The sequence below is a fragment of the Xiphophorus maculatus genome, chromosome 10 (assembly GCF_002775205.1).
Source record: "Xiphophorus maculatus strain JP 163 A chromosome 10, X_maculatus-5.0-male, whole genome shotgun sequence".
NCBI lineage: Eukaryota > Metazoa > Chordata > Actinopteri > Cyprinodontiformes > Poeciliidae > Xiphophorus > Xiphophorus maculatus.
The window spans coordinates 5186003-5203312 of record NC_036452.1 but is presented as its reverse complement, the minus strand read 5'-3'; the positions used below and the strand labels follow the sequence as shown (position 1 = coordinate 5203312).

The following is a 17310-nucleotide window of genomic DNA, read 5'->3' as shown; positions in this document are numbered from 1 at the left end:
ACACTGTCCAGGCTCAGCGCTCTGAATTATGTTTTCCCATGTCTTATAAATGTGAGAAGTTATACATTGAGTTAGGTCAGGCCCTGTAATTTGAGGGAGAACTGGGGGCTTCATTAAATCTGAGTCTCTCTAGTGTGTAACTGTACCTCTCTCTTTCTCGCTCGCTTCCCCTTTACTGTTCTAAGACATCATAGGCATGCTTTAGCTGTGAGAAATGTCTGTGGAAAAGCCCCTGTGCTTGATGTGTGGATTGGTCAGAAACGGCACATAATCATTATTGCTGTTGTCAGCTGGCATGTATTTATGTGTCTGTCGTTTTCAGGCCTCTACATCCATCCAACTTGTGGTTTTCTGCCCTGAGATTACTCAATGGAACAGAGTGACTTCAGCTCAACCTTGTGATTTTTCTAGCTTTTTACTGTAAGCTATTAGTTTTCAGAAGGCAGTCGATTTATTTGATGTTTTTACTTTTACTTTACGTTTTACTTTACTAAAATGTTGAGAAAGGGAAATTTAACAAATCTAATAATTGCAACTGGTGGAAGCAAACCCAGCTCGCCTGTCATTCCTTCCATTAAAAGTTCCTTGCAAAAGTATTAGTACTGTTTAAAATCTATTACAACCACAAACTTTATTGCCCTTAACTGGTACTTTATGCGACAGACCAACACAAAGTAGCACGCTATTATGAGATGAAACAAAAGGAATGCATAATTTTCTAATTTTTCTACAGGGTAACTCTTAGAAGCTCATCCTGCATTTCTTTTCTGCCTCTTTTACTCTAATTGCTCCTTCATTAAATCTGTTCCTGCAAGCTGCCATCACAAGTAGCCTAACAGCCCTCACATTAAATTATTTAGTTTATTATGAAGGGCTCAGAGAGTTGGTACAGAACATTATTGAAGAAACAGGTGCAGGGTAAGGTTTTGGAGAATTGTAAAGACGTGTTGGGATATAAATCAATTGCAGAGTTGTCAAGAAATGGCTGTTCCAACAGTCAAACCAGATAGTTAAAGCATTAAAGAATGGGTATTATGTATTTTCCAGGCACATAGTTCCATTTTATAGCATAATCAACTTACCTTCAGTTATAAAAATGCTCTATATATCAACAATAACATAAATTTGAGTTGACATCTGACAGCTTGGAACTGGCCTCCGTCTCTTTTAAGAAGCTCCTACATTTCAGACATGCTACCTTTAGCAAGTTATCACAATTATTCTTCATGATGCTGTTTAGTTTTTAGGAGCGTTGGACATGGGGAAAATTTCTCATACGGGGAAAAAAATCGCCAGCGGTCCTAGTACTCTTTAAAAATTAATAAGAGATTATTTACTTGAAATAAGCTCCCATATCCTGCTTTAAAAATTAATTGTAAGTCAGTTTTGTCTTATTTCACATGCGCTCAAATATTTGAGCTAGAAACTGTACCAAGAATACTTGGTGAGATTTTGCATTTTTGCTGTGTGCAAATCTGGGCTGAATCATTTTCCTTCTTCACGGTCTGTATATCACACAAAATCCCAATAAAATACAATAATTACATCTGTGGCTGGAAAGGCATTGTATATATGTTTACCCAAAATAATTTGCACATTTGAGGCATAAAACATGAGTAGAAAACACTTTTATATTCGTGCTGGATTTCTCTGTCTTCGCTTTTGTTTTAAATGTTGAGTCATTGCAAGGTAGGTGATTAGCACTGGTGCAAATCCCAAATCAAGCAAGCAATAAAATGAGCTTATAAGGTTATTTTTATGTTTTTCTCAGTCCCTTTACACCCCTCCCCCTCTTTTCCACTCCCACTCTTCGTGAGTTGGTGGAATAAATGTTTAAATGAGAATCTTAATGCGACTTTCATGAATTGGGAGCTTGCACACAGCCTTTTTATGGCGCAAGAGTCAAGTTGCTATAACTGTTTTGTCAATCATGAACTAATATGACTTTCCTTTTCTGTTTGCAGCATTGTCATGGTTTTGGAGTGACCGCTTGCCTTCCAAGGAGCGTCCACTGAAAGCTAAAAACCAGATCAGTTGAACCACTCGCCTAGAAACTCATCACTCAGACAGATCTGAACTGCCTAATGGATGCAATAGACACCTTGCAGAGTTCGACTCCAGAGACGAAGGCTGAGCGCATCGCTCGCTACAAGGCAGAAAGGAGGAGGGAGTTGGCAGAGCGCTATGGCAACACAGAGGAATTCACCTCTAAATATGTCCGAAGGGATCGGAAAATTGGTGAGACATCCGAAACAGCATCCTTGGGAACCAAGGAGAGAGAAAAACACGAGGATAATGGGTCAGAGCCAACATACTCCAGGAGAGGGATGAGAACTAAAGTGGCAGACTCCAGTGATGAGGCCACCCACGAGTTAGACACAAACACTGACCTTAAGACAGAGTCAGAGGTTGTGTCCTCCGTTAAGGCGTCTTCTAGCTTCAGGTGAGTGCAGAACAAACGCAAATCTGTTTTGCTGGATGTTTGAGCAGGGCAGTCAGCGAGACATAAAGTTTATGAGAGCTGCAGTACGCAGCGCTGCAGATGGCAGAGTCATTTAGGAGGCAGAGCCGCTACAAAACACACTGCAATACGTGCTTCATTTAAACGTCAGTGTGGAAATCTCAGCTCTTAGCTGGAGCCAACTTGCATGTGCATCTGCTTAAACTGTTAGATAGTTAAGCGTTATGGCTTCCTTCTGCGGCATCTCTGAGCAAAGTGAAGGCAGCCTTCCTATAAAGCAGTTTGCTGTTTTCACAGCATTGAGGAGAATGCTTGACCCATTAGGGGAACACTTAGTGCTGTGTACTGTTTGAAGTAAACACAAAGAGAAGCTCTTCCAAAAATGGTGAAGCGTGCAAGGCAGAGCTAGCACTATTTGGGGCGTGCTGTGGTGGCGCAGGGGGTTAGCACGCCCCACATTTGGAGGCCTTAGACCCGCGGACGTCGCGGGTTCGACTCCCTGTCCTGACGACCTTTGCTGCATGTCCTCCTTCAAAAATGGCGCCGGCTCAGCTGGCTGCCTGCAGACGCAGCTCCCGTCGTGTGTGTGTTAATCTGTGTATAAAAAATTCTTGCTGTAACTGCGAAATAATTTCCCTGCTGGGATGAATAAAGTAATTCTTCTTCTTCTTCTTCTTGAATCACTTGATATATGGTGATGGAAGCTGGGGGGTTAAACACTAACCCACATTATCAGGATTAGTTGGAAGACTTAAAGTTTGCTCATTGCTCACCTGGAATGTTCCTCTGGGGTTTGCACATACGTGGAGAAAAAGCATGTCCAGTCCTAGGACCTGGGATGTTTGAGCTGTGATCAAGCACTGGATTGTGCTGCTTGCACATATCTGAACTTGTCTGTAACTATAGCAACTGCCAGAGGGAGCAGCAAAGGAGAAGGATGATTTGAGTTTGTGTCAAACAAAGAGAAAATCAGCAATCTGTTTTTGTCAGCTGACAACAAAAATCCATCTGTTCCTAAAATAAAATCTGTGTAATTTTATTGTAGAAAAGAAAAAAATAGAACTTTTGTGATCTTTGTTTAATGTCTTCATTGACGATATGTTTGTTTAAAGTGTTAGTATAAAGGAAACTGAGTGGTTTCAGTGATAAGGAAAGCTGTCTCTTATGACGTCTATCTGAGCCAAACAGCCGTTCTTCACTCTGTCAGACCTGATGAGTGCCATTCCAAAATCTATGTTTAGTCTGCAGTTACATTTTTCCCCAACTTCTTATAGTGAAACTCCTTTATTACAGCTTACCGAATCAGAAAAACGTTTTATTATGATACCATTGGAGTAAAATATTAATTAGAAATAACACGTTTTTGCTGCTTTTCTTTTTTACCATTGCATATTGTTTCTCACTGTGAACTTTAGTATCTCACTTACTAGAAATATACACCTGATTTGGTCGGTTTGGAGTCCATCCAACTGACTACATCATTGATATTCAGATTGTGAATGCAAAATATCTGAAAAATATTGCACTCTGCCCATTTCAGTTATGATATTGCAAACTGATGTTGAAGAGACGAATGCAATTCATTATATTGTGCAGCTCTAGCTTAATTATATTAAACAAAATCTGTAAACATTCTTAGTTTAACACCAAATTAAGTAAGCCAATTAAATTGCAGGATGAACATGCATCAGTGAGATTATTACAAAAAGAATCCTGTTGTTGGAAATTGCAATCTTCTTACAGTTTTTTATTTTTATTTTTTGCAAAGCATAAAAATTTGCCTTCTCATGTTTGATGTGCAACATCCTGTATGGACTGTTTAAAACCCTTCCTGCTCTGTGTTTTCTTTTGTAATCTAACAGTGAATGTATGACATAATTCACTGGAGCAAGAGGAAATTCACTTCAAGGAGCCGCTGTATTGTAAATCTTTCTTGACTTTCCTCTATATCACGGTCTTCTCTTCCTGTCTTCTCCTCTTATTTGCTGAGCAAACCATTCTTTCTCCGCCGTTTATCTTGGCAGCGAACGACTGATACATGTATCCCTCCTCCAGAGCCGATTGTCGAATCGACCAATGTCACCTTGCCCTGTGGTTGCAAAGGAGTGTTACATTAGAGCAACCAAATCATAACGTCACCTTCTTAAAATAATGGTCTAAGTAAATTTTCTCTCTTTTTTTACCAAAAGTGATCTTTTAAATTTTTTAAATTGTCTAAATCATCTTTTGGCAAAAAAAGAAGTGGTGATTTATTTATTTTTGATTACTTTTGGCAAGATCTTTAATAGCTGTGCTAGGGCAGATATGTTGTCAGACTGAATACAGTTACTTACCAATTACTTGCACTTTTACACTTATTTAAATGTACCTATATACATCTAGTCTATTTACATATATTATATCCACAATTGCATAGCCTTGTGAAGGCTTGCCAATCCAAAACCCCTTTTCTCCACAAAATCTAAAATAACTATATGGTTAAATAAAAACAATTATAAATATTTCATTATAACTCTAGTCAATATGTAACTTTTAAATGAAAACTAAATTGTCATAGATTTTTGTGTTAATGCTTTCTTTTGACCTTACAATGAGACTCTCCTTCTGGCCCAGATATTAAAGCTTTAAGCACTAATATACAGATCATAATAGACAAAAAGAATCACATTAAAAGTTTAATTTAACCAGCATCACTTTCAAACATTTTCTCCATACTAATAGTCAGATAGCACAGGTTTATTGATCTAAAGTGACAGGCATCATGATGTCATGCAGTCATGTTTAGCTGTGACTGAATTTCTTATTGGTCCAATCCCGTTTAGATAAAATAAAGATTTTAAATCGACGGGAATCGTTTGGATCTAAGATAATTTACCTCTACACCCTAGCTTGAGGCCTTGATTTTGATCTGTACGTTGCCACTTTCTGCCCTTCATTAACCTTTGACCCCTTCCAGATGTCCACTATGATTCCCCTTTTGTGTCACCAGCATCCGTCGCCCCCCACTCCTCCTGTTACATCATTGCTCCCCCCTGCTTCCCTTTCCCCAGGCAGCTGCCGTCCCCATCCATTTTTAACGGCCATTACTTAAAGATGAATTGCTCCCTTCAGATGCGACCCAGGGAACGCTGTTACATCACTGCTAGCATGCAGCTGAAACAGACGCATGTGTTAATGTGTCGAATGCGTTTCAAGTGAGACAAATGAACTGGATGGCTGCCGTTATTCAGTTCCAAGACTGTCTGAACTGTTTTAAAAGGAGTTGATTGCAAAATTACTGTAAGATCTTAGCAAGCTTTGGTTATAACAGCCATGCAGTCCCATTACTCCATCACACTGGTGAGTAACCTCATCTATATCTGCCTTTCTCTCACCCTGTTAGGCTGATGGAAACTGATGACCCAGAGGAGCCTAAGGGTAAGATGAACCCTCGACTTTCACTGCACTCAGATACTCTATTGTTCCACATGCTGCTTTCTCATTCAACTGTTGCTTATTAGTCAGTCTGAAAGGAACACTAAGCTCACTCACTGCTGATGTCAGATCACCTTATTGATGCTGGCATTGTAATAACCTTGCAGTCAGGAGGGATGTTGCAAACTATTATCCCTGATGATGAGTTTGTTTTTGCAATTAGAAAGAAGAGGGTATTGCTTGACATTTAGTTTCCCGCCTTCTGTCTAAACTTTTTTCTTGTATGTGTATGCAAATATGCTTATGCTAGTTTGTTCTGTTGATTCACATATGCAGTTATGTGATGCACTTGTTTAGTTCTGCATTCTTTACATTCTAATTTCTGCTGCTGTACAGAGATGATTTAATTGGACCACTGGCAGCTTTCACTTCTAATCATCCACCGTGTTGCTTTCAATAGCTTTAATTTTCTCATTTTGTCCAATTTGTAACCTTCTGATGTCAAACAATGTGGCAATCAGACTGAAACCTGTGACCATGTGTTGTTGGAGTTCTTACAATCCACACAAGGTCTGTGTAAAATGTGTATCCTATCAACATGCTTTCTAAAGATGCCTTCATCACCAATAGGTGCTCATAGGTCCTCTGGTAGCCCGATGAGATGCCTGACAAGAAAATGTCTCATTTTAGCTTCACCAACTGAAGCTAAAAGTTGTGTACAACTGTCTATGCACATCAAGAGGTGAGGGAGGGTGGTGCGATAGTTTTTTGTGTTCTGCAACCAGGAAGCCACTCTGTCCTTTTATTTTGAAGAGTTTAAAGCATGAAACCAGAGTCAGTCCCAGATTTATTGCAGTTATTTCACTTTTATATTCTGTTTGAGAAATTAAATAAACATGTCAGGAACTATGTTTCACATCTGGTGTGCGAAGGCCTTGGGATTCCCCTGGAGGAGCTGGTCCAAGTGCCTGGGGAGAGAAATGTCTGGGCTTCTCTGCTGCCCCTTCAACCCGGCCCAGGATTAAAGACACATTTGGATTTTTCTGACATTACACAGACATTTTGATGATCTTTTTCTTAATTTGGGCTGAAACACTGACATATTTATGGTGTGCTTAGAATTGCAGAAACATTGCTGGTAAATTGTTTGACCGGAGACAATTAAGGTTTTTACTGTCAGTATATTTATTTAGCTAAAAACTTGCTGGCATTGTGGTTGAAGTTTTTGCCTGACAATGTCTCATGTTTACTTGAAGAGTTTCCTTGATCATTCAGCCGATTTATTCTGAACTGCTTACCCAGACTCAACTTTGTTAAACTGCGACCACAAAACCATTTAATTGCACACAGTTTGTAAATACTCTTAGTTTTGATTTTTGTTAATGCAGGGAGGACTTCCCCTCTTCTCCTGGTTTTATAAAGCTGATATAAATACTGCCCTATTCTCAGAGCTTACAAGCTTTAGATTTGTTTATATTTTCAGCTCCAGGTCAAAGGTCGATCCAATAATCTCTCCACAGCTCTAAGAGGGCCATCTTGAAGGACAGATGCAAACACTTACTGAATCGTCTGTTAACTTTAGTGGGAGTTTTTCCATTGCTTTGGTTTTCTTTTCTCCCTCTCCCTCCAGCTTTGGCCTTGAATCACTGATGATCTAAAAGGAAAACACTGGATTCAAGTCAAAACTATGAGTGCAGTTTGAGTGGAGTCACCATTCTGCAATGCTTAATGTTTCCTCATTTGAAGTAACTCATGCTAAGCTCCGAACAGCAGGGGAGCTGGGAAGCATAAATCAGAACCTGGAGGATTTTTCCTCTTTCATTTGAAATGCTTAGTTTGTCAGAGGCAAGCCATTATTTTTGTTAAAAAAGAAAATAAAAACAGATTTAAAGAGAAAGAATGGATGGAATTGTGGTGAATTAAGAAATTAATGGTGCGTTTGGAGATAGTTAAATGTAATAGATTCCTCATGTTCGTATTAGGAGATGATAATCTCGGTGCTGGTTTTCATCAAGTAGCTCATATGAGACCTGATTCTACCTTTCCCTTGAACAGATGCCTAAGCACTAAGGGAATGTGTTCCTTTGCATGGAAAAATCTGATATTATTAATATTGTTTTTATTATTATGAGCTGTTGAGCCATTATTGACTTGTAAAACTGAACATGAGGCCAAGTTTTCTATTTCCCGTTTTCAGCTTAAGTTGCTGAAGTTAACAATGTTGACACTGTTTACATTTTTCAAGATGTTATCCCCATGTTGTCCCTTGTGAGGACAACTTCCACTTCGACTCATAAAAATGTGCAAGCATTTCTCTGTGCAAGTCATTATGTAGAGAACGAAGCCAATTTATGACAAGCCAGTTTGGAAAAGACTGCATGTTTAAGCTTGCATGTTTTTTTTTGTTTTTTTATATATTTCAGAGCAACATTTGCATGCAGGGTGTTAGATTATTATTTTTCTTTTCAACTAACCACAAATAATCATAATCAAACTTTTTTCTCTTACTTATTGCATGCTACACATTATTGTTTGAGAATCTTAATCCTCATTGTTGACCTCATTATAAACTTGAAGCTTGCTTGTGTCCTTTTCAGCTGAGAAGGCTTCAGATTGTGCAGGCAAGATGCCGTATTTTAAGGTAAGAATCCATTCGTTTATCCATCCTTATCCTGAACCTGCCCATCCCTAAAGGGTGCACACTCTACACATGTTGCCACTCCATCACAGGGCAAAACAGTGAGAGGCACTACCATCAATCATGCAAGTATGCAATCATATCTAGAGGCAATTTAAAATAACCAATTTGCCTAACAGACGGGTTTATGGACTGTGGGATGAAGACAGTGTACCCACGGGGAACCCACACCATGGCTTCTACTTGTTCAAGTCAAACTAGTTTTTCTGTGGAAGTAGCTCATCTAGCTGGGCCTCATAGATATTAAAAAAGATATTAAAACTTGGCTAGCTTAGAAAACAACCCATATCTTCTCGCTCCTGGCGTGTTGATTTGATCAAATCATCCACTTAACCTGAATTCACGCCACATGATTTGTCATTATGTCATAAACAGCATCTTACTTATGAAGTATGACAGTTAAAATTAATTGCAATCCTCTGTCCTCATCAAAAGGTTTTGGTTTGGTTTGCATCCTTGTCTGTTTGTACAGCCAACTATGTTTCATCTTATGACCATTTTTGAAATCTTTGAAATCGACAATTATTGAAATCAAATACAACTGACATTAGGCTGCCAACTGTTTGTCTTTGACAAGTTTTACAGGAGTTAATGCGTGCATAGGTTGTTTTGACATCTGTCATGGCGGTGCGAATTGCTTTCCGAAGAGCTTGACATTACTTACAAATTATCAGTATGGTTTCAAGACGTGTACAAACTTTGTTTGCTTTCCATTGGCAATGTATGTTAATGAGTAGCGATTTTAAGCGTTTTAATTTGCCTCTGTCTCGTTTCAGCTGCATGGCGCTGCAGTTGTTAGCATTGTTGTTTTTCAGTAAGAAGGTCCTAAGTTCCAATCTTGGTGTGAGGTCAATTAGGACCTTTGATTTATTTATTTTTTTTGTGCCATCATTTCATACATCTGCCTTGATTTTTCATCCCTTCTCTGCTTCCTTTCACCTTGATTATGGTTCTGATTTTCATCTTTGATCAAACCAAAGTAAATCGAAACATCCCCATAATGGGTGGCACACTGATGTATGATCAGTACAAAATGTCCTTTGGCAAATAGGTTTGTTTTGTTCTTGGAAAATTGGAATATGATACAGTGGAAGCCACAAAAGTATAAAATTGGAAAGTAGTTATGGAAGCAATTACATGTTTATTGGCTACTCTAAACTGCCCCAGTTTGCCTTCTGTGGTCTCCTGCAGTGCACTGCCTCTCATCAGTTAGTTGCTAGAGATAAGCACCGACCCCACAGGGAAATTGCAGGGATGATCATTAGAAATGGACTTTTTTGTCCTCTTAAGGTTTTCCGATTATAGTAATAAACGCATGTTTGAATTTGTCCTGGAAGGAGTTAAAAAATGGCGAATTACTATTACAGTTCAATCAGGGTATGTTCTTCTATTGTAGAGTAAAATTTTAATTTCAAGGTATTCTAAGCACATTTTTGTCTGCATTTTGCATATAGCAAATTATTTCAGTCTGTCTTGCACCTGAAAGAAACTAGCTCAAGTCAGTGTGAATCCATAGAAACATTAGAAACAAGAGCATACGAGTTGTTCAGTTCTTTAAATTAATTAGTTACTTATTGAAACCTCTAAATATGAACCTTTTTCAGCATTGAAAAGTCAGTCGACTCAGTGTCACCTCACCTTTACATTCATCACTAGACAATAATTGCAGAGTATTCTGTATGAATGACTTCCACCTGTCTTTTGGTATTTATTGTTATAAATTTAAATGGCTCACATCTTTCTGAGTGGTCCTTCTATTTTGCTAGTATTTAAGTATGAAAATCCCCAAAGCTATCAAACTGACAGGAAAAATTCAAGCTCCAAAAACCTGAACACGCAGATTTGTGGGTGATGTCACACACTGTGCCTGTGTTTAGTTCTTTCCATTTCACTCGGTGCTTTACTCCCACCCTTTTCCAGAGCAGCTGTTGCACACTTCAGCTCTTCTCTGGAAGCTTAGCTCCATTAATAACAAATTGAGCCATTTCTTAGCACGCCGAACACTCTTGCACCTGGTTGCAAACCTGGCCAAATTCATGACTTCAGCATGCACAATCTATGGAGAGATTAAAGCAGTTGTGGGAAGATTTTTTTTTCTTCATGCTAAAAGATGATCTATGGACAAAATTTGAAAATGTCCCAAATCCTGGGGGAGATCTGCACATGTGAGCTTGAAAATGAACTATGGACACATATCTGGTTTTCCCAGGCTGCTTAGGTTTCAGAAGTGGTTTGGTTTCATGATGTTTGATGTAAATAGCTGTTCTAATTTGGCGATTACGGACCAGCAGCAGAGCCAATCTTGGCCAAGTAAACCCAGATGGTAGCAAGTTGCTCCAACAAACAAACTTTGTGGGAAAGCAGGTTCCCGTCGTACTCACAATGCTCTATCCCATCCGTGATTTTCCCTGATATATGTTATTGCACAGTTTCTCATTTGATGGTTAACTGTATTGAAAACTGCCATTTGTCTGTCTTCACTTCACTCTGGTCGTTTATTCCTCCTCCACAGTTTCTGCTGAAAAGTCAGTCAGTGTTTAAGTCAGAGAAGATGGCATCAGAGTTGAGTTTCAGTTTGTCAACCTTTTAGCATAAATGCAAACAGAAAAAATACACTTCTTCAAAGAAAATTAACTTGCCTATAATTGGATTTTTCTCACTTTTCTCAGTGAAAATCTTTCTTGAAGAAGATGGTAAATCCTGCTGTGTAGAAAACAACTTCCTCTCTCAAAGATCAGTGGGCAGCACTTAGCTTGTAAGAGGCTTCTCTAATTTGGGGTATTTACACAATTTTAGGTATTTTCTTCACAGCTGGAGGCCCACTTATCCTCACCAGGTCACGCCAGGGGTTTGCAAAAGTGTTTACTCTCACAGCTGCAAGCTTCATTCTCAGCATGTGTGAAAAAGACTCGCTAGTAGATCTAAAAAGACAGAAACGGACAAATTCCTGTCTATTCATTGAGTAGGTTGAACTAGTTTTGAAATCATTTTAAAAATGGTTTTAAAGAAGGTTTCTTTTATTCTGTACAGAAACGACACAAAATTTGATCGTACTGGCAAATTATTTCAAATGATTACTGAAAACTGATACGAAACACTCCATATGTGAGTTATGAGTTGATGCATGGTCATTCGTAGAGGACAGGATTTGTTGTTCTCAAATATCCTCAGCCAATTTCTTTTAATATGTAATTGAGGCCAAAAGTGTTGCCTTGACGTAGAGCGACCTTACCCATTTAAAAAGACTGACACGGTTAAACACAACCTGAGGTTTTGTGACAACCAACAGCAACATGGGATTTGTTAAATTATTTTAACGAGAAAAAATGAAGACCTCAGAAAAACTTTAGTTAAAACAATGTCGTATAATTGCAACAACCCTAAAAAGCCTTAAAATGACAGAAAACATACGGTACTTCAAATAGCTGTACTATTACAGCTATTTGATTTAATACAGCAGAGCAAAAATGTTAACATTTGAGTCAAGAATTTGATAGCTGCCTGTTATGATCGATGGAAGACACAGTTTGAAATCCCTCCTTGTGATCCTGCTGTCCATCTATGGAGCCTCGTTTGCAACTTTCTGGGCTTTGGGAATTGTAGTTCAGATATTTATTTTAGCTTTTGAGATGCTATTTATCTACCCTGTTTATAGTGTTATCACGCACAACTTTGAGCTTTATTTTTTTCCACATTTTCCAAGACAGTATAAACTACAGCCCAGCAGAGGAAAAAAAAACCCAAAGCTCTCCTTTCATACTTTTAAATGGTTAATTAAAACTCATTGCATAAAATCCTTAAAAGGAGAACACAGAAAAATTTCAAAGGTACATTTTAACATGAATCAAACCTTAAAAAACAAACTATTGTCAAACTATTGATATGATCATAAAGCAAATTTCTAACCAGTATTTTGGAAATGTTACCACCAACCTATTTTAACAGCATCCTTCAGGGAATTATTTTTAGTGAAAGTGACCACCAACTTTCACTAAAACGCTGGTGGTCCACCAACTTTCACTAAGCAATAGTCAAATGGAATGACTATTGCATCTGCAATAGTCATTGGATTGCAAATGACTATTTCATCCCTGGAAAAGAGGCATGAAACGACCAAATTTGCAGTATTAAATGGAGAGGCGCACAATGCTGTGCAGCAGTTTGCATGTTTATGTAAGGATTTTCTCATGGTTTGAGAAAGTCCAACAAAATTCTAACTTTATGAGAGACTCATCAGCAGAAAACAACTTCATCCTCTTTACAAAAGGTTGACAATGTTAGCACACACAACATCTGGCCACAATAAAGTGTTTTGAGTAGAGGAAAAACGGAGTGCAGAATTAGGCAGTTAGGCACAGAGGGAACATTTTATTGGTTGAGGGAACAATGGATTCCATGAAAAAGCTGAATGTTTCTGAAGGAAACATATCACTGCTTGTTTTCAAGGGAAACAAGAGCAACTTTAGACATGCCTCAAACACTTCAGAGCCCACAATAATCCCAGCAAGTGCATAGTTAAGCAATTCTTTATGTTTCCTGGATTTATATCTTTTCAAAAATCTGCAGATGGGATCTTCAAAGAGCCATTTACAAAGAATTTAACCCATTTTAAAGCATTCTAACTGGGTTTCCCTCATGCTATCTAGACATTTTATGCCCTGGAATCCAGTTCGCATTATCTTTATGTAAATTACATCCAAGGATGTTGAATGTTGCCTGACTTTCTCCTGCCCAATACCCTGCTAAGATGGTAAAGAACAGAATGGTCCCCTCATGAGAATAAAATGCCATGTATCTTCGGAGTCTTGCACAGCGGCTTCACTCAATACGTTTTGCAGAGGTGAGACGGACTGCGGCGTCCGTCAGGATTACAACCAGCTGTTCAATGGCCATAAATTCAGATTTTTCAATAATGCACCACAGCATTCCAACATACAAACTTTGAAATATTCCAACATACAACCTGGAAATATACGTTTGACTCTCCACAGACAGGGTTAGGGTTTAAAATCTATGACAGTTGAAACCTGCAGAAAATATAAACAATGAGGGAGTTTAACTGAGATGACTGAAATACGATGTTGAGAAAACTCAATCTTTCCAAAATGTTTTTTGCATGTTCCATCCCAAAAGGAACACTCTGTTGATTCAGTATAATATCAAACGTTCTTCCTACTTGACCTTTTTCTGGTGTAAATGTCCACCTGTTTATGATATCTACCTTGATACGTGCACTAGAAACAGAGGAGAGTTATAACAGTTGCAGAGGTTTCTGCTAAAGGTCCCTGAAGTGAAAATGTAACCCGTACCATGCTAAAACAAGTTGCCACATAGTTGTATCTGGAGATGCACCCATCAGGTTTTTGGCCGATGTCAGTTTTCAGTTTTTCTTCAGGTGCAGCCTGCATATTTTGTTTTTGTTTTTTTTTGCCTTTTAAGGAAACGTACTGTGAGGTTTTGTAATACAGGTAGTAGTTTTGAACCCAGCTGGGAGAAGAAATTAAAATATGTTTCAAGTTCATTCATTAAGGCATTCTCCAACTGGATGATTCAGTTGAATTGAGTTTTTAAGTTTCCTGTCCTTTTTGTATTTTTTTGTATTTCTGCTGGTGAAAACCTTTATCAGAGCTTGACGATGGAGCTGCTGCACCTGGTGATTGCGTAGCGTAATCAACACTTAACGCTCAAGGAAGTTTGTCGTGTTTTAGTCCTTTGCTGAAACGTTGGAAAGGCACTTTGCTTACATCCTGTAGTTTACCTCTCTTATCCTGTTTAAAGCCAAAGGAATCCCAAATAGGCAATTTTCTATTTTTGGGCAACAAATTACTCAACTTTAGGACTTCTGTGTTTTAAATCTGGAAACCAGTCCATTCATGTTTAGATTTTTTCTCCACCAGCTACCTGACTGCCCTCCATGAAACAGACAAAAGATGGATGGATGGATGAAAATTTGTTACAAATGCATTCACTCAAAAATGTACACTTAGTATTAGTGCATTTAAGTATTTTTTTATACATTTATGCCTTAAGTTGGGCAGCATTCTGCTACATTCTAACTTTGCTGGAGCGCTGCAAGGGTTAACTGCAATTCTTAAAAGAAGGGGTGGAGTTTTATTTATTCACTCACTTCCTTTATCGGGACATTTGTTACAGCTGGAGTAGGACTTTGACAGGATTTCTTCCATATCTTGGTCTAATCTTTATTTCCCCAACCCTTCTGTATTTGTAGGAAGCAGAGGGAAAAGTGGATGGTAGCAGCACCCAGCGCTGTGATGACAGCACAAAGCATCAACTGATCAGCAGTGACAGAGAGGGAACTTCCACCAGGTGAGCGCTTCAGTGATTTCAGCGTGGGTGGGACTGTTTTATTAGATTTTTATCCGACCTTTTTGTTTCCTAATGAAATTTGTGAGCTGGGGGACAGACATCACTAATAATAGACTGAAACAACTTGGAAAGCAGTGCCACCCACGCACAGCAAATAGAGCATGCTGAATGGAGCACAGAGGTTATTCCAGATCCTATTTAATGCCTGTCAAATGTCATAAGCAGCTGAAGGGAAAAACCAGGCAGGTAAACCTGTAGGACTAGCCCGCATGAGACTATAAAAATACAAACACACAAAGGTTTGCACCAAACCGGAGTGAATGTTGGGCTGATAGCCAGACTGTAGTTAGCAGTGCAGTTTGTAACCTTTGAGTTTTCTTTCATTTTTTTCTTTATTGTCTGCATCTAGTCTGAATCGTCATTCATATTGTTCAGCTTCCCGCTCAATCAGGAAGCATTTGAGTTCATGTTATTGTCTCCACTTAAGACTTTGTCGCTGGCCCTTTTAGCAAACTTTAGTAACACAAAATAAGAATTTTCACTGATTTAAAAAAAAACAACAAAACGCTTTAAATAAAAACACATTGACATTAGTCATTGCTTTAAAAATGTGAAGCTTGAGGTAAAAGAAAGTTCCCTTTTTTGGAGCTCTGGTGGGCTTTAATGGTCCTAAGTTCAGGATTTGAACTATCCTTGTATATGGGGCAGCTGCTCTGTCACTACCTCCTACACATAACTTACAGTTGAAACGCAGTTGTAAAAGAAAAATAAAACATTTTGTTTGATTTAAATTTTTTATGTCAAAGTTTGCTTCAGGAAGATACTGGCGGTCTAATTGTCATTTACGATCTGTGTGTAATGGAGAGACAGAAATGCTGCATGGATTGTTTGTATAAATGTGGCTCTTAGTGTAAAGCACATTGAGTGGTCAATAAAACTATAGGGGCTCTTTATAAATGGACTTCCATTACCATTAACAGATTTGACTCTTATGATTATGCTGAATCAGTTTCCCATCGGTTTAGAAATGGACTCGTTAGAAACAGGATGGTGCTCTCAAAAGCATAATCTCTAACTGTGTCTTGTTGTTTTCCCAGATTGAAATGACTGATGCAGATGTTGACATAAATTTTGACTAAACTTTTTGTTTCACAGTCTTTAAATGAGGTAGAAAACCTACCGAATGCACAAAGTAAATATGCTCCAGAATGTTGTCGATCTCTGGTTTTGTGACGCTCTGATCTGCCGATACTAGTTTCAGCTAATTCTGATATGAGGAAACTATAATTAACATTCAGAACATTTTGCTATGCCTTCTGCTCTGAAGGGTTGTCAATTACATGTATTAGGAGGAGGTGTAACATTAAAATGGGATTTTACTACTACATTAGAACAACTAAATTATTGTGCATTTAAATTGTGATCTATGATTAGCTTATAGTGATACTCAGCCTCTCCTATGTACACCCTGTATCATACAGCTTGAATTTCATTTATTAAATATAAGTTTGCTTTTCAATGTGCTTTTTCTGTCCTAAGTTTTTTGATAAGTGAAATCTACATTGTTGCCCATTTTTCTGTATTCTTCCCATGAGCTTTGTGCGTTATTTTCTTATAATTTCAGCCTCTCCAATGCTGATAAAGAAAAGGCAATGGAAGAGTCAACACAGGAATCTTCCTGGAAGGAGCAGCAGGAAAATACTGCCACTACCGAGGAGAAGCAGGTCAGTTTTAATGTGAAATTTGATGTATGTGCAGCTCAAAAGCTAAAACATTTGCTTAAGAATTGGATCACATTTTCATAAATCTATGAACTCAGCTACAGTATTAAAGGGATCTCTGTGGGTTGTGTTTGGATGGATTGTATATTCCTGCACTGAAAAAGACCTCATGCAAGCCAATTCCTAAACTCTTACGCACCTTGAAGTTTGGCTGGGCATTTTTAAGGCCTGGTTCAGTTTAGACTTTTTTTTTTCCTTTCTTTTTTTGGAAGTCAACTTTCAGTTTATAATTCATACTTAAGGTAGACTTACAACATAGATACTCACTCCTTCTTTTCCATAAGCAGACATAATGTTAATACTTTGCCTAAATCTTAAACCAATTCCCACAGGTGATGATTTTAACTCCACACATGCACCCCATACACACGTAGCCAGCCGCACTCTGCACTCCAGTGAAGACCACCAGGTTAGCATTACATTGTCACACCCAGCCTGATCTCACAGTCTGCTTCTCCTCCTAAATCAGCACTCCCTCCCAACCTTTGGCCCGTCCGTACAACGTGTGGGGACTGTTCCAGCTGCTGTCGGCTCTCCTAAGTGATAACATACTGAGTTCACACTGCATACGTTGCTTGGTGTTTCAGTCTTAAATTCCTGATCACAGCTTTAAAGCGTTAGATATTTTT

General features: G+C 38.5%; 1 protein-coding gene across 1 annotated transcript in view; it reads left to right on the top strand.

Annotated features, from left to right (window-relative positions):
- LOC102223302 (supervillin-like) overlaps nt 1-17310 on the top strand; it is a 53864-nt gene that overhangs the window by 15084 nt on the left and 21470 nt on the right. Inside the window, exons 2-6 of the mRNA XM_005804382.2 lie at nt 1965-2443; nt 5844-5878; nt 8473-8516; nt 14803-14900; nt 16525-16624. Coding sequence (XP_005804439.2) covers nt 2085-2443; nt 5844-5878; nt 8473-8516; nt 14803-14900; nt 16525-16624 — 636 coding nt within the window. The 5' untranslated portion in view covers nt 1965-2084. The remainder of the gene's footprint in view (nt 1-1964; nt 2444-5843; nt 5879-8472; nt 8517-14802; nt 14901-16524; nt 16625-17310) is intronic.